The sequence below is a fragment of the Tachyglossus aculeatus genome, chromosome 5 (assembly GCF_015852505.1).
Source record: "Tachyglossus aculeatus isolate mTacAcu1 chromosome 5, mTacAcu1.pri, whole genome shotgun sequence".
NCBI lineage: Eukaryota > Metazoa > Chordata > Mammalia > Monotremata > Tachyglossidae > Tachyglossus > Tachyglossus aculeatus.
Genome location: NC_052070.1, coordinates 44,461,400 through 44,486,209, shown reverse-complemented (window position 1 = coordinate 44,486,209; position 24,810 = coordinate 44,461,400). Strand labels below are relative to the sequence as shown.

Here is a 24,810-nt window from a genome sequence, read left to right as displayed (position 1 = left end):
AATGCCATTATCATTGTTATTCTCCCGAGGCTCCGGACGAAAAGGCTGCGGTCCGTGGGCCACCAGGAGGGGGCGCGCCGCCCTCCCCCCGGCTCCTTCAGGGCCTCTCTGCCCGGGCGGCGGGGCGGGCGTTCTCGCGAGAAGTCCGTGCGGGAGGGAGGCCGGTCTCGCGAGAAGTCCGTGAGGGAGGGAGGGAGGCCGTCCGGCCATGGCGGACGACCTGTTCGTGAGCAAATGGCGGCGGTGCCGGCTGCTGTGGTCGCAGCTCCGGCCGGCCCCGGGCCGCCCCCGGCCGGCCCCGGGCGCGCCTCAGCGGCCGCGGAGAGGCCCCCTCGGCCCGGCCAGGGAGAACCGGCGGCGCTGGAGGCAGCGGCAGCAGCAGCAGCGTTGGAGGGAGGAGTCCGAGGGGGAGCGGGACCGCCGCCGGGGTCGCCATGACGACGACGAGGAGGAGGAGGACGAGCCGGAGGATGGGCTCGCGGCCGCGGAGGAGGAGGAGGCCGCGGAGGAGGAGGAGGCTGAGGAGGGCGGCGGGGGCGGCGGCGGCTCCTCCTCCTCCTCCCCGTCCTCCTCGGGTCCCGAGTCCCGGCCCCCGGCCCCGCCGTGGGAAGGCCTGGTCCTGCGGGCGGGCGAGGGCCGGGCCCTGCTGCTCCTGCCCCAACCTCAGGTCCGAAAACACGACGACGGGGCGGTGGGGGGGACGGTGAGGGGGGGGGCGGGGGGGGAGCGCTTCATCATCATCATCAATCGTATTTATTGAGCGCTTACTATGTGCAGAGCACTGGACTAAGCGCTTGGGAAGTACAAGTTGGCAACATCTAGAGACGGCCCCTACCCAACAGTGGGCTCACAGTCTAAAAGGGGGAGACAGAATCAATCAATCAATCAATCGTATTTATTGAGCGCTTACTATGTGCAGAGCACTGTACTAAGCGCTTGGGAAGTACAAATTGGCATCACATAGAGACAGTCCCTACCCGATAGTGGGCTCACAGTCTAAAAGGGGGAGACAGAGAACAGAACCAAACATACCAACAAAATAAAATAAGTAGGATACAAAATAAAATAAGTAGGATACAAAATAAAACAAGTAGGATACAAAATAAAACAAGTAGGATACAAAATAAAACAAGTAGGATACAAAATAAAACAAGTAGGATACAAAATAAAACAAGTAGGATACAAAATAAAACAAGTAGGATACAAAATAAAACAAGTAGGATACAAAATAAAACAAGTAGGATACAGAACAAAACCAAACATACTAACAAAATAAAATAAATAGAATAGGTAGGTACAATTAAAATAAATAAATAGAGTAATAAATATGTACAAACATATGTACATATATACAGGTGCTGTGGGGAAGGGAAGGAGGTAAGATGGGGGGGATGGAGAGGGGGACGAGGGGGAGAGGAAGGAAGGGGCTCAGTCTGGGAAGGCCTCCTGGAGGAGGTGAGCTCTCAGTAGGGCCTTGAAGGGAGGAAGAGAGCTAGCTTGGCGGATGGGCAGAGGGAGGAGGGCATTCCAGGCCCGGGGGAGGACGTGGGCCGGGGGTCGACGGCGGGACAGGCGAGAGCGAGGCCTAACGGTGAGGAGATCAGCGGCGGAGGAGCGGAGGGTGCGGGCTGGGCTGGAGAAGGACAGAAGGGAGGGGAGGTAGGAGGGGGCGAGGGGATGGACAGCCTTGAAGCCCAGGGTGGGGAGTTTCTGCCTGATGCGCAGATTGATTGGTAGCTTAATACAGCCCTTGATACATCATCTCGGCTCTGCCACTTCTCAGCCGTGTGACTTTGAGCGAGTCACTTCACTTCAAGCAGTGTGGCTCCGTGGAAAGAGCACGGGCTTTGGAGTCAGGGGTTCGAATCCTGGCCCTGCCGATTGCCAGCTGTGTGACTTTGGGCGAGTCACTTCCCTTCTCTGGCCCTCAGTTCCCTCATCTCTAAAATGGGGATGAAGAGTGTGAGCCCCACGTGGGACCACCTGATCACCTTGTAACCTCCCCAGCCCTTAGAACAAAAGCTGTGCACATAGCAAGCGCTTAATAAATGCCATTGCTATTATCGTTATTATTGGGTAAGTGAGTGCAAGCAGTGTGGCTCAGTGGAAAGAGCACGGGCTCTGGAGTCAGGGGTTCGAATCCTGGCCCTGCCAATTGCCAGCTGTGTGACTTTGGGCGAGTCACTTCGCTTCTCTGGGCCTCAGTTACCTCATCTCTAAAATGGGGATGAAGACCGAGCCCCCCCCCCCACCCCCGTGGGACCACCTGATCACCTTGTAACCTCCCCAGCCCTTAGAACAGGGCTTTGCACATAGTAAGCGCTTAATAAATGCCATTGCTATTATTATTATTATCGGGTAAGTGCAAGCAGTGTGGCTCAGTGGAAAGAGCCCGGGCTTTGGAGTCAGAGGTCACGGGTTCAAGTCCCGGCGCCACCAACTGTCAGCTGTGTGACTTTGGGCGAGTCACTTCCCTTCCCTGGCCCTCAGTTAACTCATCTGTAAAATGGAGATGAAGACCGAGCCCCCCCCCTTGGGACAACCTGATCACCTTGTAACCTCCCCAGCCCTTAGAACGGTGCTTTGCACATAGTAAGCACTTAATAAATGCCAACATTATTATTATTATAACAATAAATAAATAATAGTAGAATACTATTCTATTTATTTTATTTTGTTAATATGTTTTGTTTTGTTGTCTGTCTCCCCCTTCTAGACTGTGAGCCCACCGTTGGGTGGGGACTGTCTCCATATGTTGCCAACTTGTACTTCCCAAGCGCTTAGTACAGTGCTCTGCACATACTAAGCGCTTAATAAATGCCATTGTTATTATTATTATCCCTTCGTAGCCGAGTGGTTAAGGCGATGGACTAGAAATCCACTGGGGTTTCCCCGCGCGGGTTGTGCTTCTCTTACTTTTTCCCCTCTAGACCGTGAGCCCACTGTTGGGTAGGGACCGTCTCTATATAATGATAATGATGATGGCATTTGTTAAGCACTTACTACGTGCAAAGCACTGTTCTAAGCGCTGGGGGGGATACAAGGTGATCAGGTTGTCCCACATGGGGCTCACAGTCTTCATCCCCATTTTTACAGATGAGGGTACTGAGGCTAAGAGAAGTTAAGTGACTTGCCCAAGGTCACACAGCAGACATGTGGTGGAGCCGGGATTCGAACCCATGACCTCTGACTCCAAAGCCCGGGCTCTTTCCACTGAGCCACGCTGCTATATATTGCCAGCCTGTACTTCCCAAGCGCTTAGTACGGTGCTCTGCACATGGTAAGCACTCAATAAATATGATTGAATGAATGAATGAACCCCTTCAAAGCCCTACTGAGAGCTCACCTCCTCCAGGAAGCCTTCCCAGACTGAGCCCCCTTCTTCCTCTCCTCCTCCTCCCCCATTCATTCATTCAATCGTATTTATTGAGCGCTTACTGTGTGCAGAGCACTGGACTAAGCGCTTGGGAAGTACAAGTTGGCAACATCTAGAGACGGTCCCTACCCAACAGCGGGCTCACAGTCTAGAAGGGGGAGACAGACAACAAAACAACACATATTAATAAAATGAATAGAATAGTAAATATGTGCAAGTAAAATAAATGGAGTAATAAATACGTACAAACATATATACGTATATACAGGTGCTGTGGGGATGGAGAGAGGAAGGAGGGGGCTCAGTCTGGGAAGGCCTCCTTCCTCTCCTCCTCCCCCTCATTTATTCATTCATTCAGTCGTATTTATTGAGCGCTTACTGTGTGCAGAGCACTGGACTAAGCACTTGGGAAGTACAAGTTGGCAACATATAGAGACGGTCCCTACCCAACAGTGGGCTCCTTCATTCATTCATTCAATCATATTTATTGAGCGCTTACTGTGTGCAGAGCACTGGGCTAAGCGCTTGGGAAGTACAAGTTGGCAACATATAGAGACAGTCCCTACCCAACAGCGGGCTCACAGTCTAGAAGGGGGAGACGGACAACAAAACAACACATATTAACAAAATAAAATAAACAGAATAGTAAATATGTATCAGTAAAATAAATACCAGAAATCAACCCTCTCTGGAGTCGGTCCAGAGGAATTCAATACCATTCAGAGAGAAACCTTGCCCTTCTGAACTCCCGCTCGTACTTTGGGTGAGCCAGGCCCTTCAGGCCACGTGGGGAGAGACTACTTACTCCCCCCGCCCTCTCCCCACAGCACCTGTATATATGTATATATGTTTGTACATATTCATTACTCTATTTTATTTTGTTAATATGTTTTGTTTTGTTCTCTATCTCCCCCTTCTAGACTGTGAGCCCACTGTTGGGTAGGAACCTGTTGCCAACTTGTACTTCCCAAGCGCTTAGTACAGTGCTCTGCACACAGTAAGCGCTCAATAAATACGATTGAATGAATGAATGAATACGTGCCGTCATTATTATTCCTTATGATTCTCCTCAGCACCCGCCGGGCTAGTGCAGGCTAGTCGGCTGGGCCCGCGTGGAGCTCCACAGTGGAAGCTCGTCGTGGGCGGCCGGTGGGCCGCGGCCTATGGATGAGGGTAATAATAATGATTGTATTTGTTAAGCGCGTACTATGTGGCAGGCACCTTTCTAAGCGCCCGTGTTTGTTAAGCGCTTATTACGTGACAAGCCCTGTTCTAAGTGCCGATATTTGTTACGTGCTTATTATGTGATAAGCACTGTTCTAAGCGCCGGTATTTGTTAAGCTCTTACTGTGTGGCAGGCACTGTTCTAAGCGCTGGTATTTGTTAAGCGCTTACTGTGTGGCAGGCACTGGTCTAAGCGCCGGTATTTGTTAAGCGCTTACTGTGTGACAGGCACTGTTCTAAGCGCCGGTATTTGTTAAGCGCTTACTACGTGTCAGGCCCTGTCCTAAGCCCTGGTATTTGTTTAAGCACTTACTATGTGGCAAGCACTGTTCTAAGCACTGGTATTAGTCCAAGCGCTTACTATGTGGCAAGCACTGTTCTAAGCGCTGGTATTAGGCCAAACGCTTACTATGTGGCAAGCACTGTTCTAAGCGCTGGTATTAGTCCAAGCACTCACTATGTGGCAAGCACTGTTCTAAGCGCTGGTAGTAGTCCAAAGTGCTTACTATGTGGCAAACACTGTTCTAAGCGCTGGTGTTAGTCCAAGCACTTACTATGTGGCAAGCACTGTTCTAAGCGCTGATATTAGGCCAAGCGCTTACTATGTGGCAAGCACTGTTCTAAGCGCTGGTATTTTTTAAGCACTTACTCTGTGGCAAGCACTGTTCTAAGCGCCTGTGTTTAAGCGCTTACTATTCATTCCTTCAGTCATATTTAATGAGCGCGTACTGTGTGCAGAGCACTTAAGTGCTTGGGAAGTCCAAGTCCGCAACGGAGACGGTCCCCACCCAACAGTGGGCTCACAGTCTAGAAGGGGGAGACAGACAACAAAACATGTAGACAGGTGTCAAAATAATCAGAATAAATAGAATTTTAGCTCTATGCATGCCATTAACAAAATAAATAGAATAGCAAATATGTACAAGTAAAATAGAGTAATAAATCTGTGCAAATATATGCAAGTGCTGTGGGGAGGGGAAGGAGGTAGGGCTGGGGGGGGGGGAGGAGGAGAGGAAAAGGGGGAGCTTAGTCTGGAAGGCCTCCTGGAGGAGGTGAGTTCTCAGTAGGGCTTTAAAGCTCTCGGTAGGGCTTTGAGGGCACAGTAGGGCACTGTTCTAAGCACTGGGGGGATACAAGGTGATCAGGTTGTCCCACGTGGGGCTCACAGTCTTCATCCCCATTTTACAGATGAGGTCACTGGCCAAGTCACTTCACTTCTCTTGTGCCTCAAAGTCACCCAGCTAATAAGTGGTGGAGTCGGGACTAGAACCCATGACCTCTGACTTCCTAGCCCGTGCTCTTTCCTCTGAGCCACGTCGCTTCTCTGATGGATGATGATCACAATGGCACGTGGGACGGGGACTGTCCAACCTCATTAGCTTGTATCTACCCCAGGGCTTAATACAGAGCCCAGCACATACACGAAGTGCTTAACAAATACCATCATTATTATTATTATTCGCTTCTTCTGAACCTAGCACTATACTAAGCACTTGGGAAAGTAGAGAGGCAGTGTGACCCACAGGCCTGGGAGCCAGAGGACCTGGGTATTATTATTATTATTCGCTGTATTGTACTCTCCTGAGTGCTCAGTACAACGCTGTACACACAGTATGCATTCAGTAAATACAATTGAATGATCTGTCAAGTGCTTATTCTGTGCAGAGCACTATAATGATAATGGTATTTGTTAAGCGCTTTCTATGTGCCAAGCACTGTTCTAAGCACCGGGGAGGTTATAAGGGGAACAGGTTGGCCTACGTGGGGCTCACAGTCTTCATCTCCATTTGACGGATGAGGGAACCGAGGCACAGTGGAGAGAGCACAGGCCAGGGAGTCAACGGGTCATGGGTTCTAATCCTGGCTCCGCCACTTCGGTGCTGTGTGACTTTGGGCAAGTCACTTCACTTCTCTGGGCTTCGGTTCCCTCATCTGTAAAATGCAGATCGAGACTGAGCCCCACGTGGGACGGGGACTGTCCAACCCAATTAGCTTGTGTATACAGCGCCCAGCACATACTAAGTGCTTAACACATTATCAAATACTATCATTACTATTATTATTTGTTGTACTGTACCCTCCCGAGTGCTTAGTACAGTGCTCAACACACAGTATGCATTCAGTAAATACAATTGAATGATCTGTCCTAAGCACTTATTGTGTGCAGATCTCTATAATAATAATAATAATGGTATTAAGCGCTTACTGTGTGCCAAGCACTGTTCTAAGCTCTGGGGGAGATACAAGCCTATCTGGTTGTCCCACATGGGGCTCTCAGTCTTAATCCCCATTTTACAGATGGGGGAACTGAGGCACAGAGAAGTTAAGTGACTTGCCCCAAGTCACATAGCTGACAAGTGGTGGAGCCGGGATTAGAACCTACAGCCTCTGACATCCAAGCCCATGCTCTTTCCACTAAGCCACGGTGCTTCTCATAATAATAATAATAATAATAAAAATAATGATGGTATTTGTTAAGCACTTACTATGTGCCAGGCACAGTACTAAGCGCTGGGGTGGATACAAGCAAATGGGGTTGGACACCGTCCCTTGCCCGACATGGGACTCGCAGTCTCAGTCCCCATTTTAGAGATGAGGTAACTCAGGCACAGAGAAGTTAAGTAACTTCTTAAGCAGCAGCAGACAAGTGGCAGAGCAGACATTAGACTCACAGGCCTGTGCTGTATCCACTACACCATGCCGCACTCACCACGGAGTATGAGAGTTGGGAGACGAAGATAGGAGCTGACAGGGGGTGGGAGATGATAGAGGAATAAGGACTAAAGGGGCGGTGGGAAGAAAAGGAACCGGGGATGGGTAGTTTGGAATTGGTGTTGAAGGAAGCCAGAATAGAAGGAATCAACCTGGGGGTCCCCGGGCAGCAGGTTTAGTTGTCCATCCCCATTATTCTCCTTCAAGATTTACTGCTGCTTTAGCTTCCAGCCACATGACACAGATGTTGAATCCCTGGTGCATGCCCAAGGCACTCAAACATAGATCAGGATCAATTAATCGGTGGTATTTATTGAGCGCTTCTTCTGAACCTAGCACTATACTAAGCACTTGGGAGAGTAGAGAGGCAGCGTGACCCGCAGGCCTGGGAGCCAGAGGACTGCTGTGTGATCCTGGGCAAGTCACTCCTCTGTGCCTCCGTTCCCTCATCTGCAAAAATGGGGATCAAATGCCCATCCTGCGTCCTGCTTAGATTGTGAGCCCCATGTGGGACAGGGACCGTTTCTGACCTGATTGTCTTGCACCTACCACAGTGCTTGACACATAGTAAGTGCTTAAATATCGAAGTACCATAACGATTCATTCAGTTGTATTTGAGTGCTTACTGAGTGCAGAGCGCTGTACTAACCGCTTGGGAGAGTACACTGTAGCAGTAAACACATTCCCTGCCCACATTGAGTTTACAGTCTGGAGACCCAAGTGCCTAGGTGATGCAGAAGGGAGGGAGAATAGGGTGGGGAAATGAGGGGTTTCAGGGAAATCTTGGAGGAGATATTCATTCAGTCAGTCAAATTTATTGAGCACTTACTGCGTGCAGAGCACTGTACTAAGCACTTAGTATAGAGAGAATACAGTATACCAATAAACAGACACATTTCCTGGAGCTTTGAAGGTGGGGAGAGGGGAGGTCTGTCAGGTCTGAAGCGGGAGGGAGTTCCAGGCCGGAAGGAGGGTGTATGCTGGAGGGAACGGCCAGACAGATGAGATCGAGGTACAGCGAGTCGGTTGGCGTTAGAGGAGCGAAGCGTGTGAGTGAGGCTAGGTAGGAGGGGGAGAGCCGATTGAGGGAGGGTCCTGTTACAATGAACGAGTACAGTGCCTAACCCAGTTTGTAGTCTGCCATTATGCATTCTCTACCATCTCCTTTCCTCTGCTAGGTTCTGACCTTCACCGGAAAATGCCAAGTGACGTGTCTGTACGGCCGGGTGCAGGTGTTTGGTTTTACCATCAGCCCGGGCCAGCGGGCCTACAACCTCTTCTCTTCCCACACCCACTGCGCGCTCTCTATCGAAGCTGTCGGCTACTCCATGCCTGAAAAGACCAAGAAGGAGATGAGAACAGAAGCCCGGGAGTTACTTAAGGCACATCTTTCCCTAGGTAATTACCGCTCTAGTTGTCCTTTATACTTGAAGACGACACCACTGATGGCGAATTTCACCTGTGAGAGAGAGAGAGAGAGAGTGCACGTGCATGTGTGTGAGTGTGAGAGAGAGAAATTGAAAAGGCCAGCGGAGGACCCAAGGTCTTGGCCATATGATGCACCCATAAAGACTCTCCCTCGGGTTAGTTTTGATGATTACAGGGCCCGTTGCTGTTTTCTCTTGTGCTAAAGTGAATAAGGGATCTGTGCCACTGGTGCATAGCTGCGCAACCAGGAATCCTGGCAAATTTTGTAATTCAGAGCAGTCAAAAAGTCCCCATGCATATGCTTCAAATAGTAAATGTGACAGTTGTTATGCTCTTATATTTAAGTCCTTACTCTGTGTGCCAAGCACTGTACTTGGGCTGAGGTGGCCACAAGGTAATCAGATTGGACACAGTCCACGTCCCACATGGGACTCACGGTCATAATCCCCATTTTACAGATGAAGTAACTGTGGCACAGAGAAGTTAAGGGACTTGCCCAGGGTCAAACAGCAGCAGTCAAGTGGTGGAGCTAGGATTTGAACCCAGGTCCTTCTGACTCCTAGGCCTGTACTCTATCCACTAGGCCATGCCGTTTCTCTACAATATACCAACACAATGGATATAATTTTTGAAGACACGAACCCACTCAAATTGTTGAGATGCTAAGAAATTTTGTTGGGTCTCTCTCCAGTTTTGGGAGACTACGCAGTTGGTGGTATCTTGGCGGGGCACAAGGCGATGGGCTACGTTATGCTGTCATAACATATGACTTTGACACCTGTCTACGTGTTTGCTTTTGTTGTCTGTCTCCCCCTTCTAGACTGTGAGCCCGTTTGTTGGGTAGGGACCATCTTTATATGTTGCCAACTTGTACTTCCCAAGCGCTTAGTACAGTGCTCTGCACACAGTAAGTGCTCAATAAATACAATTGAATGAATGAATGAATGAAATGTCATGCTTGAGATGAGCCAGTCATGAGGAAAAAGCGTTGGAATTACTCCTGCAACTGAGGAAAGTAGATCTGGTATTAGGATAAATGTCTGCTTTGCAGGGTAGTAAATTCCTCCCTTTCCTCTCCCTCCAAACTGCAACCGCCTTAATCCAAGCAAGTATCCTATCCTACCTTGGAACTCCCTGCCTCCTTTCTCACCCCAATCCAGTACATACTTCACTCTGCTGCCTCGATCATTTTTCTACAAAAATGTTCGGGCCATTTTTCCTCACTCCTCGAACGCCAGTGGTGGCCCATCCATCAAACAGAAACTCCTTACTTTAGACTTCAAAGCACTCAATCACCTTGCCCCCTGGCCCCCTTCTACCTTACCTCCCTGATTTCCTATTACAACTCAGCCCTCACGCTTTGCCAGCCTACTCACTGTACCTCGAGCTACAGTCTATCTCGCTGTGACCCCTCATCCACATCCTGCCTCTGGCCTAGAATGCTCTCCCTCTTCTGATCCGACAGACGATCACACTCCCCACCTTGAAAGCCTCGTTTTTTAAAGCACACGTTTTTCCAAGAGGCCTTCCACGACTAAGCCCTCATTTCCTCTTCTCCCACTCCCTTCTATTCATCCTTGCACTTGGATTTGCATTCTTTATTCACCCTCCCTAAGCCCTACAGGACTTAAGTATCTGTAATTTATTTATATTAACGCCTGTCCCCCTCTCTAGACTTTAAGCTTGTTGTGGGTAGGGAACATGTCCACCAACTCTGTTCTGTTGTACTCTCCCACACACTTAGTACAGTGCTCTGCACACAGTACTCTCCTACGTGCTTAGTACAGTGCTCTGCACACAGTTAGTGCTCAATCAATTTGATTGATTTGTAGCCAAGCACTAGAGACTATTAGATTGTTATCTAATAGTTGAGGGCAGGGATAGATTCGTTTACAGTCCTCTGCCCACAGAAGGCACTTAAGGCTAATGATGATGTCCTAATTGGTCAGTTAGCAAGTTCCTTTGGAACTGTGGGAGAGTTGAGCTGTCAGGATCCAAAGAAATTTTAAATTGTTTTGGTACTAGAATTGCCAACTGGAACATCCTAGGCAAATTCCACGTTCAGTAACACAATTGTTTTTTTTTTTTCATGTAAATTTCCTCCTGATCCTTTGAGGTTAAGTTGTGTATTCTTTGCATTGTGCCAAACTTGAACCTCCATCATAAAACATTTTAGCTTTTTTTCTTAATGGCATTTATTAAGCGCTTACTCTGTGCGAAGCACTGTTTTAAGCCCTGGGGAGGTTACAAGGTGATCAGGTCATCCCATGGGAGGCTCACAGTCTTAATTCCCATTTTACAGATGAGGGAACTGAGGCCCAGAGAAGTAAAGTGACTTGCCCAAAGCCACACAGCTGACAATTGGCAGAGCTGGGATTTGAACCCGTGACCTCTGACTCCAAAGCCCGTGCTCTTTCCATTGAGCCACGCTGCTTCTCTGTTTTTAGCAGAAGATGTTACGGTTGTTTTGTAGAGTTCATATAACATTCCCTGTAGCCTTGTAATTTGTGGGCTCTTTTTTGTCCACTCCTGAGTTTCAGATGAACTGTTATTGTTCTAACATAATCTCTCTCTCTCATTTTGCAGCAAACAGAAATCAGCTGATGAAAGAATTTTCCCCTTTGTGTTCCATTGTCCTCCTGGAACATCTGGAGACCTCCGTGACAAGCTTCATTCTTAGTCATCTCAATTTCGCTAACATTTTCACCAAAAAGGTAGCGTGTTCATTGGTTTGTTCTGACACTTTCTTGCCTCCACACACGCACCCGTTGGCGAATTTCACTGTCGATACCATCTTCTAGTGCAGAGGTGCAGAAGGTTGTTGTGAAGGGGATCCCGATCAAACAATTCTGTATTATTGAGGGAAAGTATGCCTAGCTAAAGTGTAGATCGAATATCGTTTTGCATATTACATATGCCTGGGATTCATGACTGATGTACACTGAAAGAAGTTATCACTGTACTGTTCACTGAAAATCCCTTGGAAAACGTTTTGTTACGTTGTCTCCCTCATGCCAGTCACTGATGAAATAATAGTTCCATTCCTGTGGCGTTTATTCTGTTTCAAAAATGTCTTTAAAGTCCTCTGTGACCCCCAGTTTCTCCATCTGCTTTCCTCCCAGACTGCTGATAACCTCACTGATTACTTTGTTGGTAAAATGGAAGCCGTCAGCTGTGAACTCCCCGTAGCCACCGCCCCCTACACGGCTTCTCACCATGCCACTACCCTGTGCTCATCTTTCTCCTGCTTCTCTGCTGTTTCGCAAGAGGAGATCACCATCTGATCTCTCAATCCACTCCCTTCATTGGCACCCCTGACCCTCTCCTCCCTCTCACCCCCACTCTCCTCCCCTAGGGCCATCTTCAGCCTTACACTATGATGACTCCATCCCTCCTATCTTGGAATGGGCTCATCTCCCTATTCATCAAGCCCTCTCTGGGTCTCAAGTCCCTTCAGCGATTGCCCCACTTCCCTGCTCCTGTTCCTGACCCAGAGTCTTGGGTCATCTCTGCCCCTGCTCTCTGCCCCTCTCTCCAGGCTCGCATCTCCTCCTGCCTTCAGGACATCTCCATCTGAATGTCTGCCCGCCACCTCAAACTCAACATGTCCAAGAATGAACTCCTTCATGAACTCCCAAACCCTGCCCTCTCCCTGACTTTCCCATCTCTGTTGACGGCACTACCATCCTTCCCGTCTCACAAGCCCGCAACCTTGGTGTCATCCTCGACTCCGCTCTCTCATTCACCCCTCAAATCCAAGCCGTCACCAAAACCTGCCGGTCTCAGCTCCGCAACATTGCCAAGATCAGCCCTTTCCTCTCCATCCAAACCGCTACCCTGCTCGTTCAAGCTCTCATCCTATCCCGGCTGGACTACTGTGTCAGCCTTCTCTCTGATCTCCCATCCTCTTGTCTCTCCCCACTTCAATCCATACTTCATGCTGCTGCCCGGATTGTCTTTGTCCAGAAACGCTCTGGGCATGTTACTCCTCTCCTCAGAAATCTCCAGTGGCTACCAGTCAGTCTGCGCATCAGGCAGAAACTCCTCACCCTGGGCTTCAAGGCTCTCCATTACCTCGCCCCCTCCTACCTCATCTCCCTTCTCTCCTTCTCCAGCCCAGCCCGCACCCTCCGCTCCTCTGCTGCTAATCTCCTCACTGTACCTCGTTCTCGCCTGTCCCGCCATTGACCCCCGGCCCACGTCATCCCCCGGGCCTGGAATGCCCTCCCTCTGCCCATCCGCCAAGCTAGCTCTCTTCCTCCCTTCAAGGCCCTACTGAGAGCTCACCTCCTCCAGGACGCCTTCCCTGACTGAGCCCCTTCCTTCCTCTCCCCCTCGTCCCCCTCTCCATCCCCCCCATCTTACCTCCTTCTCTTCCCCACAGCACCTGTATATATGTATATATGTTTGTACATATTTATTACTCTATTTATTTATTCATTTTACTTGTACATATCTATTCTATTTATTTTATTTTGTTAGTATGTTTGGTTTTGTTCTCTGTCTCCCCATTTTAGACTGTGAGCCCACTGTTGGGTAGGGACTGTCTCTATATGTTGCCAACTTGTACTTCCCAAGCGCTTAGTCCAGTGCTCTGCACACAGTAAGCGCTCAATAAATACGATTGATTGATTATACTCTGTTAAGCACTTAGTAAAGTGCTCTGCCCACAGTAAGTGCTCGATGAATACCACTGATTGATTGGCTGAGCACCTGAAGGATGGAGTAGGAAGGGAAAGAGTCAGGAGGAGGAAGACTGATGCAGCAGCCCGGGTGGGAAGCGATCATCGAGGGGGTGGCTGTGACATTGCCGGGGAATAGAAAGACCCATGAAAATCGTCTCAGCGGAGAAAAATCGGTAGACTTGTTGACAGGCTGGATTTTTGTGGCGGGGAGGAGGTGGGGGAAATGAGAGAGGAGTCGCAAAAGACTCCGAAGTGGAGACCATACAGGAGAGGGAGTGAGCTGTCCAAGAAAGTGAATAAAGAGCAACAAAAGCAAGGGACCTGGGTTTGAACAAGGGACCTAGGAGTACCTTGGAGCCCAACCTAAATGTCGGATGGGACACCCACCAGGTGGACCCAGGCCCCCTTCTGGGCCCGAGTCTTGGTGGACAATAGGCTGATTTTAGCCTCTTTAGGGCTGCTGGGGAGCCGGGATTCGCTCATTCAGTCGTATTTATTGAGCGCTTACTTTGCGTAGAGCACTGTACTAAGTGCTTGGGAAGTACAAATCGGCAAAATAGGATCCCTTGGGGCTCCTCAAGGCTCCAAGGGAAGGGTTCATTGCCCAATGTTGTGATATTCTGCATGTGAATGACAAGGCATTGATTAACATGCTGGTCTGGGCAAAAGATGTGCCGTAGAGGGCAGAGAGCGCATCTAGCAACTCTCTTGTACCGAACTCTCCCAAGAGCTTAGTATAATGCTTGGCACACAATAAGCACTCAGTAAATACCACCGATTCCCTTGTTAAGGGGGAAGATTTATACTTGTAGTAGTGATGGTATTTATTGAGCCCCCATTGGGCGCAAGGCACTGTTGTGAGCCATTCTGGAGTAGATGTTTAGAAGCCCCCAAGTGGCCGCTCAAAAATCAAATTTGTCTTTTGGGCTATGGTTTCCTTGCAAGGTTGAATTACCTTTGAAATTGGGGTTATTGCTGTCTAGAAACAAAAGAATACATGCATCTCTCCGGAAGATGAAGTCCTGGCTTCTGTCGGCATTTCAAAATGTAATGACAAAAGTGGCTTTTATTTGTCAGAAAGTAGCATCTCAGCTATTGAAGAATTAATTTACGTCTGTCGTGGTGAGTAGCTTTAAATTTTTATGTTTAAATTGAAGTTATTGCAGTGTGGGTAATGGTCTTCAACTTCTTTAATTAGCACAGAGATGGTCCAGGCATAATCTCACACACACACACACACACACACACACACACACACACACACACACGCACGCACGCACGCACGCACACATGCACATGCACACACCCACCCACCCCACCCACCAAACCAGGTACACCTATCTACAGAGGTGTCTTCAGTTCCTGGCAGACTATAGGTGCAGTGTCAGCAGGAGAGGGTAAGTGAAAACAGTGGCTGGAGTGTTGATGTGCTTTGTGGTAGCATAGCAATCTAGCTGTTTCTGGAGGGGAGGGAGTATTTGCCACCTTTTGTGTCTGTCTATCATTGCTTCCTTATCCCCTCTTCTCCAATGTAAATGTTTTTCCTTCCCTCATACGCATCCAAGGCAGTTAGTCTTTCAGCTTGTTCATAAATGAAACTGTCAGCCACCAGAGACTTAGTGAGATTCCTAAGCCCTCGCTTAGTTCTGAAAATTTCAGTGTCTGGTACTTGTTTTTTCCTTCCAGAGGAAGATGATGGTTGCCCTGTCATTCTGACTTGTGGCGCTAAGGCTGTTGGCAAGTCAACTTTTAACAGATACCTGATTAACCAGCTACTGAATAGGTAAGAGGCCTCTTCTTCCCCTCAGTGATAATGGCCCTGGAATACCTTTTGGCGAATAGATGTGTGTTACTTTTAGCTTTATGCAGTTAATAAAAAATAGCACAGAGGTGAGCTTGAGTTTCCAAATTTTGAAAGACAATTCAAAATTCATATTTGTAGGATCTGTGTGGTGAAAGTCCAGTAAAGAAGGACATGATGACAGTAACTGTTTTAAACACTGTTGTCAAGTATAAATCCCCTAGACTTAAGTTAACACATTCCTCAAAACAGAGGCAAATAGGGCTTACTTTACTAATACCGCTGTTCATTTCCTTAATACTTTTGTAACAATTGTCTCAGAGCCAGGGATTATTTTCCCCATTTTACCAACAAGGAAACACAGGTCCTGAGATGTTAAGTGACTTGCCTAAGAACAGACAGAAACCCATGCCTAAAAGCCAGGTTTCCTAACTCCCAACCCTGGGCTCTTCACCTCCCCTTTCCCAACCAGGCCGGGCAGTCTCCATGTCATAGGAAAGTGTTTGGTAAAAGAAACATATGTGCCTCTTTTGTAGGAATGCTATTGTGCATTTGTATGAAGTGTTTTGTGTACCATAGTTGGGTGGAAAGAGCACTGGGCTGGGATTGTGTCGCTTCCCCCTCTCTCTCCCCCCACTTCTACTTTCTCCCCACTTTCCTGAGTTTATGACTTGCCCATTAATGAGGGAACAGAGAATTTAACAAAGACCTGTGATACTGAAATGTCTTGAGTTGGTTTCTACTGAAGCACAGAACTGTCCTCTAGAGTGTGTAAAATGTTGGGTTTTTTTTTTTAAAAAATCTCCATTTCTTTCAGTATCCCCTGCGTTGACTATTTGGAATGTGATCTGGGACAAACAGAATTTACTCCTCCTGGGTGTATTTCTTTGCTTACTGTGACGGAGCCTCTTCTTGGTGGGTTTTCAAGTACATCGAGAAATTCAATATTCACTCGTATTTCAGTCAGATTCATTGAGCGCTTACTGTGTGCAAAGCTCTGTACTAAGCATTTGGGAGAGTACAATATCACAACACATACATTCCTAGCCACAACGAGCTCAGAGTCTAGAGGGGGAGAGATGATTATTTGTTAGCAAAACATTCAGGATTTAGAGTCTTCTAATAAGTTCTCCGCTATGGGTGAAAAATGGGATTTTTTTTTCGTCCTGCGGTTTCCAGGAGAAATGTAACTAGAAATGTAACAGTTATCTAGAAATGTAGAGAAAAGTACTATGATCAACGGGGAATTTCTTGCCAGTGAATTCTTTGTTACATATGGTCCTTTGGCTGCCCCAAGCCCAGTTATTTCACGATCTCACTTTGCTTTCTACCCACTTACCTGCTGTCCCTTCCCCGTCCAAAACAAAACCCCCCCAAAAAACACAACTGGTATTTTTCTGACTAATGGAATGGGTTTAGTAGTCATACTGGCTACTTCTGTTGAGCTTGTGAACTCTGCATTCACTTAGTTTTTAAAAGTTTTTAGAAGAAACTATTCTGGGCTGTAGTGCTAGAATTTTAGGAGGTGTTTGTCATTTGGACAGTTGACCAGGTTTAAATGTGCAGTGAAAAGGGGAACACAAGGAGAATCCCAGCAGTATGAAGAGAGGACAAGTAGCCTTTCGTACAGAATCCCATTATTTAGAAAGAGTGGTCTTGGTTCTGAATAGAAAGGGAAATAAACAGCCAGCTAGACTGTAAACTCCATAAGGGCAGAGATTGTGGTTTTTAACCCTTGTACTCTCTATAGTACTTGTTGCTCTGCATGTAGTAGACACTCTGTTAATACTTAGTGCAGTGTTTCGCAGTTCAGTAGTCACTCAATAAATACCACTCATTTTTAATACATGAAATGGTGTTTGTAAATTTACCGAGTGTCATTGCTGTTTTTGCAAATGAATGCAACTCAGGGAAGCAGTGTGGCCTAGTGGAAAGACAACAGGCCTTAGAGTCAGGGGACATGGGTTCTAATCCTGACCTCACCACTTCACTGCTGTGTGACCTTGGGCAGTTCACTTAACTTCCCTGTGCCTCAGTTCCTTCTTCTACAGAATGGGAATTCAATTCCTTTTCTCCCTCCTATTTATACTGTGAGCCTCACGTTGGATAGGGACTGATTCCGATATGATTATCTTCTATCTACCTCAGTGCTTAGTACATTGCTTGGAACTTAACAGGTGCCACACTTATTAGATAATTACTTGAGTTTCCAAAAACCTTTGTCGTCATCTTTTTAGGACCACCATTCACTCACCAGAGAGCACCCCGTAAAATGGTTTATTATGGTGAAACTCATTGTGAGGAAGACTGTGAAAGATACATCGAGATCGTTAAATACGTATTCAATTCCTACAAGAGAGAAGCCCCCCTGATCATCAATACAATGGGGTGGGTGAAAGGTAAGCCTGGGGAAAAGCATGGGCTTGGGGGTCAAAAGGACCTAACTTCTAGTCCCTGCTGTGACCTTGGACTAGTCACTTTTCTGTGCCTGTTTGCTTATTTGTAAAATAGGGATGAAGACCGTGAGCCCCATGTGGGACATGGACTTGTGTCCAACCTGATTAACTTGTGTCTACCCCAGCACTTAGTATATTGTCTGGCACATAGAAGGGCTTAACAGATACCATTAACAACAGGCCACGCAGCAGAGAAAAATAGAAGCTGCGATAAAGATTGTTGTGTGTCTGAGTCCAGGTACAAAATGAAATGTGATGGTTCCCTACCAAAACCAGGGTTGAGGGTTTTTGGTTTCTTTTTGTTGTTGTTGTTTGTTTGTTTGTTTTGGTGGTTTTTTACAAGCCAGTTATTCCTGGCTGATTAGCTCCACTTAATGATGTGTTTACTTCCATAAATGAATTGTTTGTTTAATTTCCTTCCTCCTAGGTAATGGGCTTTTGCTCCTCATTGACCTTATCCGACTGCTGTCACCTAGTCATGTAGTTCAGTTCAGTGCCGATGCGTGTGAGGACTTGCCCTCCCTGAGCCCAGAGTACATCGAGGTTACTTCTGGTCTGCTTACCAGAGGGAAGCCACAAGTCAAAAATAAGAGCCTGGGCTTTTCTGAGATGGAGGGGTTTGAATTGCTCAATGAGGAAAGAGGTTTTCAGGCTGCAGTCACAGGACACAAGCTGTACTTCGTACATTCAGAGTTTGCTGCTGCAGGGAGTATCAAATCAATGTAAGTAAGATTCTCAAGGGTTGCTGGGAAACTTATGTCTCCCATAGCGTGAGTGAAACGTACAGTGAAAATCCTGCCTTAGATAGAACTGGGGAAAGCAGACCGCTGCTACATCTACGGTTAGTCCAGCTTTTCAGAGAAAGTGCCAAAATAATCTGCCACTTTGAGAAATGCTGCCGCATTGAGTATGGACACTTGGAAATCTTTACCAGCTGGGTTTCTCAGGGAATTGGGGGGGGGGAAAAAAGCAAAAAGATTTTCTGAGTTGAAGCCTCTCCCCCTGAACTGGTCAAAGGAGACAAAATTGGAGAAAAATCTAAAGGCAGAACACACCGACTCATGTTCATTAAAAGAAGTGGTTGAGCAGCAAATGTACTCCTACTGTTGAAATGATAAATGTGCTATGTTCCATTGTCTCTAAGTGGGAGGACCTTGTCCCATTCAGACACCTGCTAACTGGTTCTAATTTTGTTTCCAGGCGGACTCGTGGCAGCATTCTACGTGATATGGCAATGTTAGGTTACCTTGGCCAGCTACAGCCCCTGGAGCCCAAACCTGTTTTTCCTTTGCACAGTTTGATTCCATATCAGGTAATCTGAGCTTCTGAGGGAGAAACGAATCTGGTTTTAATTTCCCAATACAATTGGGAAGCAACATGAGTTAGTGGATAGAGAACGGGCCTGAGAGTCAGGTAGTCATGGGTTCTAATCCCGACTCCGCCACTTGTCTGCTATGTGACCTTGGGGAAGTCACTTCACTTCTCTGTGGCTCAGCCACCTCATCTGTAAATTGGGGATTGAGACTTTGAGCCCCATGGGGGACAGGGGCTGTATCCAACCGTTTCAGCTTGTACCCACCCAGTGCTTAATACAGTGCATGGCACATAGTAAGCGCTTAACAAACGCGCTTAACAATTATTATCCAAACTCGAACCCAGCAGCTGTGTGAGCATCTGTTCCAAATGTGTTTAAGGTGGCATATTATGGCAATCGCCTCTTTCTTTGCAATTAAGCATTCCATGGGTGAGGTTGTTCCACTGGTGGTTACTGTTGTTGATACTGCAACTTATTAACTGCTTATTGAGTAGAGAAGCCACATAGCCAAATGGATAAAAAAAAGCACGAGGCTGGGAATCAGAAGGACCGTCATCTAATCCCGGCTCTGCCACTTGTGTGCCATGTGACCGTGAACAAGTCACTTCACTCCACTGTGTCTGTTACCCCATCTGTAAAATGGGGATTAAGACCGTGAGCCCCATGTGGGACAGGGACTACGTCCAACCTGATACCCCAGCGCTCAGTAAGCGCCTAACAAATACCATTTAAAAAAGGATTAAGTGCTAGGGTATTCATTCATTCAATCATATTTATTGAGCACTTACTGTGTGCAGAGCACTGTACCAAGTGCTTGGGAAGTCCAAGTCGGCAACATATAGAGACAGTCCCTACCCAACAACGGGCTCACAGTCTAGAAGGGGGAGACAGACAACAAAACAAAACATGTAGACAGGTGTCAAAATTGTCAGAACAAATAGAATTAAAGCCATAGGCACATCATTAACAAAATAAATAGAATAGTAAATATGTACAAGTAAAATAGAGTAATAAATCTGTACAAATATATGTACAGCTACTGGGGATGGGAAGGAGGTAGGGCAAGGGGGATGGGGAGGAGGAGAGGAAAAAGGGGGCTCAGTCTGGGAAGGCCTCCTGGAGGAGGTGAGCTCTCAGTAGGACTTTGAAGGGAGGAAGAGAGCTAGCTTGGCGGATGTGCGGAGGGAGGGCATTCCAGGCCAGGGGGAGAACGTGGGCCGGGGGTCAACGGCGGGACAGGCGAGAACAAGGTACAGTATAAAGGTTAGTGGCAGAGGAGCGGAGGGTGCGGGCTGGGCTGTAGAAGGAGAGAAGGGAGGTGAGGTAGGGGGCGAGGTGATGGACAGCCTTGAAGCCGAGAGTTAGGAGTTTTTGCTTGATGCGTAGGTTGACGGGCAGCCACTGGAGATTTTTGAGGAGGGAAGTAACATGCCCAGAGCGTTTCTGCACAAAGATGATCCGGGCAGCAGAGTGAAGTATAGACTGAAGTGGGGAGAGGCAGGAGGATGGGAGATGAGAGAGGAGGCTGATGCTAATCCATTTGGAATAGGATGAGAGATTGAACCAGCAAGGTAGCGGTTTGGATGGAGAGGAAAGGGCGGATCTTGGCAATGTTGCCGAGGTGAGACCGGCAGGTTTTGGTGATGGATTGGATGTGTGGGGTGAACGAGAGAGCGGAGTCAAGGAGGACACCAAGGTTGTGGGCTTGTGAGACGGGAAGGATGGTAGTGCCGTCCACAGTGACGGGAAAGTCAGGGAGAGGGCAGGGTTTGGGAGGGAAGATAAGGCATTCAGTCTTGGACAGATTGAGTTTTAGATGGCGAGCAGGCATCCAGATGGGGATGTCCTGAAGGCAGGAGGAGACACGAGCCTGGAGGAAGGGAGAGAGCAGGGGCAGAGATGTAGATTTGTGTGTCATCAGCGTAGAGATGATAGTTGAAGCTGTGGGAGCGAATGAGTTCACCAAGGGAGTGAGTGTAGATAGGGAACAGAAGGGGACCAAGAACTGACCCTTGAGGAACCCCTACAGTAAGGGGATGGGAGGGGGAGGAGGAGCCCGCAAAGGAGACTGAGAATGAAGACTGGAGAGATAAGAGGAGAACCAGAAGAGGACCAAGTCTGGGAAGCCAAGGTTGGATAGTGTGTTGAGGAAAAGGGGGTGGTCCACAGTGTCAAAGACAGCTGAGAGGTCAAGGAGGATTAGGATAGAGTAGGAGCTGTTGGATTTGGCAAGAAGGAGGTCATTGGTGACCTTTGAGAGGGCAGAAGCCAGATTGGAGGGGGTCAAGGAGAGAGTTGGTGTTGAGGAATTTGAGGCAGCGGGTGTAGACGACCCATTCTAGGAGTTTGGAAAGGAAGGGTAGAAGGGAGATGGGATGATAACTAGAAGGGGAGGTGGGGTCAAGAGAGGGATTTTTTTAGGATGGGGGAGACGTGGGCGTGTTTGAAGGCAGAGGGGAAGGAACCAGTGGAGAGTGAGTGGTTGAAGATGGAAGTTAAGGAGGGGAGGAGGAAAGGGGCGAGAGATTTGATAAGATGAGAGGAAATGGGGTCTGAAGCACAGGTGGATAGAGTAGCACTTGAGGGAGGAGATCTCATCTGAAGAAACTGCTGGGAAGGATGGGAGAGTAGCGGAGAGGGTTGAGAGCGGGGGTTGGAGAAGGGGGAGGAGTGACTTTGGGGAGCTCAGACCTGATAGAGTTAATTTTACTAATGAAGTAGGAGGCCAGATCGTTGTGGGTGAGGGATGGAGGAGGGGGAGGAATAGTGGGCCTGAGAAGGGAGTTAAATGTACGGAAGAGCTGAAGGGGGTGATGGGCATGGGTATCAATAAGGGAGGAGAAATAGTTTTGCTTGGCAGAGGAGAGGGCAGAGTTAAGGCAGGGAAGGATAAACTTGAAGTGAACAAGGTTGGCTTGGTGTTTAGACTTTCGCCAGCAGCGTTCAGCAGCTTGAGCATAAGAGTGAAGGAGGCAAACAGTGGGAGTGAAGGGTGCTAGGTCAGGCACAGTTCTTGCCCCCAAACAGCTCCCGGTCTAAGAAGAATAGAGAGCAGCTATCCAGTCCCCATTTGACATGAAAATCATTTTTCATCTACCTTGGGGAGGTTTAAGGGCAGTAAGGTCCTGGAATGTGGGAGAGTATTCAGCTCCGAGCTGTTTTCTTAACCCATCAGATTATATCAGGAGTTTGTTTCTAAATTTATTTTGACAGTGCATTAGGAAGCTTATCAGTAGTGGATGGTTCCGCATCATCCAGGTCGAAAGACTTCCAGAACCTTGACAGGACATTTTCAGATGTACTTTTTCAATATTACTCCCAGCAGAGAAAACTCGAGGGTCTCTGGTTTAGAGGGAATGGATGCTGCTGCCATTCCCTAATTGCGACTTCCTCATCTGACCTAGGCCCTTTACTTGGCTCCCCTGAAGTGACTATTGATTGGAATTTTGTAAATCACCATAGGGTACGTGACGAGGTTCGTTTTGGAGATTAGACTTTTTATCTGAGTAATTCAGAGGATTTCAAGGTAGAATTAATTGTTTGGGGCATTTATTTTTTAGGTACCGTTCAATGCAGTTGCCCTACAAGTCATCCACACTCACGTTGCTCCTACTCATATCTTGTACGCGTTCAACGCCAGCTGGGTGGGCCTTTGCAGGATACTGGATGAGGTGAAGCGCCATAACAGTGGGCCGATCTTGCTCACACAGACTCCAGTGTGTGATTGCTTGGGATTTGGTGAGTCTGAGCCAATATTGACAGAAGACAACATGCGCGAGCGGGTCAGAAAGAGCAAAATGTACCAAGGATTTGATCCCTATTCCTGCCATTGTCAGGGAATAGGCTTGGTCTTCTTCGATAAGACTTGTACTCTTTTTTTTTCTTTCCCCCCCAAGTGGGACCTGATAGAGAGGTTGCTTTGAAACCGATAGGGTGATTCTGGGGAAGCATTAACAGGGTAGTTGTATCTCTTCTGAAAGTGGGTTGCTTTGAACCGTTCAGTGTTTGAAGATTGAGAAAGAGAAGGCCAGCATGCAATCAGGTTGGTTTGGTTGAGGGTGTTTTTTGTTGGTGGTGGTGCTTTGGGGTTTTTTCGAATGGTCCTTGTTCCCATTGCCTGAAAATGAAAGGAAAAGGGGATGGAGCTGCTGCTGCTTTGGCATTCTAAAGCTAAGAAGCTAAAAACTGGCAAAATCTCTGACCTCTCCATCTAGTTCCTATACAAGCCCTAACTAGGAGATCCTTAAAATACTAGTTCAGGGTGGAAATAAATTAACTGAACCTGCTTACTTTCGACTCCTACATTATACATAGCTTTCTCGATTGATATTGTCGCCGCCAGCTTTCTGCCCATTTTTGGATGCCTCTTTTAAGAGCAAACTTGGGATTAGCTTTGGTTACTGGCGATAATGATAATAAAATTGTGGTATATATTAAGTGCTTACTATGTGCCGAGCACTACACTAAGCACTGGGGTGGATACAGTGCAATCAGATGAGTCAGACGGGGCATTGTTCCTGTCCCACATGGGACTCACAGTCTCAGTGGGGATGGAGAACAGGTATTGAATCCCCATTTTACAGATGAGGAAACTGAGGCCAAAGCAGTTTAAGTAACTTACCCAGGGTCACACTGCAGGCACGTGGCAGAGCTAGAATTAGAGCCCAGGTGTTCCAGCTCCCAGCCCCATGCTCTTTCCACTAGGCCCCGCTGTTTCCATTTTGATTGATAAAGGTGGAGTCTGGGAAATGGCAGTTGAATTTCTGCATCATGTCAGTATCGGGCAACTAGTCGCTTTCTAAATTGTCTGCTCTAAGACAGCTCTTCTGAGAATATAGGGACGCTAAGGCCCCAACTGTGATTTATCTTGAAGGTATTGTCCGAGGGATTGACATGGAGAAAAGACTTTACCTCATTCTCACTCCCGTGCCTCCAGAAAAACTAAGGCTAGTGAACTGCCTGCTTGTTGGAAACGTCGTCCTCCCTCAGTGCGTCTTCAAAAACCAGGTATGTTTTCAGGGAGATCTTTAACAAGCCATTTAAAATCAGCATTGGAGTTCCTAATCAGAAGCTGGTTGGTTGTGCCTAGTCACCCAGCAGCCCATCTCTGATTTTCTCCCCTTTTCAACATTTGTTTCTGAGAACTGGAATTGAGTGGGACTGTAAATTAGGAAAACACCTTGAAGAGACATAGTGGTCTATCTTCATCAACTGTCCAAACTGTAAGCTCGTTATGGACAGGGAACATGTCTGCTAATTCTGTTGTACTGTCCCAAGAGCTTAGTTCAGTGCTGTGCACATAGTGAAGCGCTGAACAAATACTATCGACTGCTTGCAAACTTTTAATGCGTCTGTTCTTGGGGTTCCAGTGACCCCCGAATCGTGTCCTTGCTCTCTGCCTTCCAGGGAGAGAACGCAGATTGGAAGGGTTTTTGATCTTCCTTTGGGATGGTGTGGGTGTGTTTGTGTTTTTCAGCCGGGAATTGAAGGAGAGATACCTTACGTCACTTCCGAATACAATTTTGAAATTTACGGATCCGAAAAGATCCGAGACCTACAACTTCAAAAAGGAAGTGACAACAGAATCCTTCAGCGCCACTGAAGCATGCACTTCAGGATTTGATTTGCATGTTTTAGGAGAGGGACAGAAAGAGATCTCCCAAAGAACTTGACTGATTTTCCCTGACGATGGACAAACTATAGGTACAATGGGAAGGGTGTCCAGCAGAAAGGGCGAACATCTCTTTACTCCTTTTGTTCATATTTCAGTTTTGTACGTTATCTGTTTTTGAATTAAAATATTTTTCAAGTCA

At 47.6% G+C, this 24,810-nt stretch overlaps 1 protein-coding gene across 1 annotated transcript; it reads left to right on the top strand.

The window, feature by feature from the left end:
• Positions 1-208: 208 nt before the first annotated feature.
• Positions 209-24,810, top strand: NOL9 (nucleolar protein 9). The gene is made up of 13 exons (XM_038746472.1): positions 209-481; positions 584-667; positions 8,491-8,710; positions 11,327-11,454; positions 14,409-14,547; positions 15,112-15,208; positions 16,044-16,141; positions 17,464-17,625; positions 18,110-18,404; positions 18,883-18,994; positions 22,558-22,735; positions 23,871-24,004; positions 24,474-24,810. The coding sequence occupies exons 1-13, from the start codon at positions 209-211 to the stop codon at positions 24,597-24,599; spliced, it is 2,046 nt and encodes a 681-aa protein (XP_038602400.1). The 3' UTR covers positions 24,600-24,810.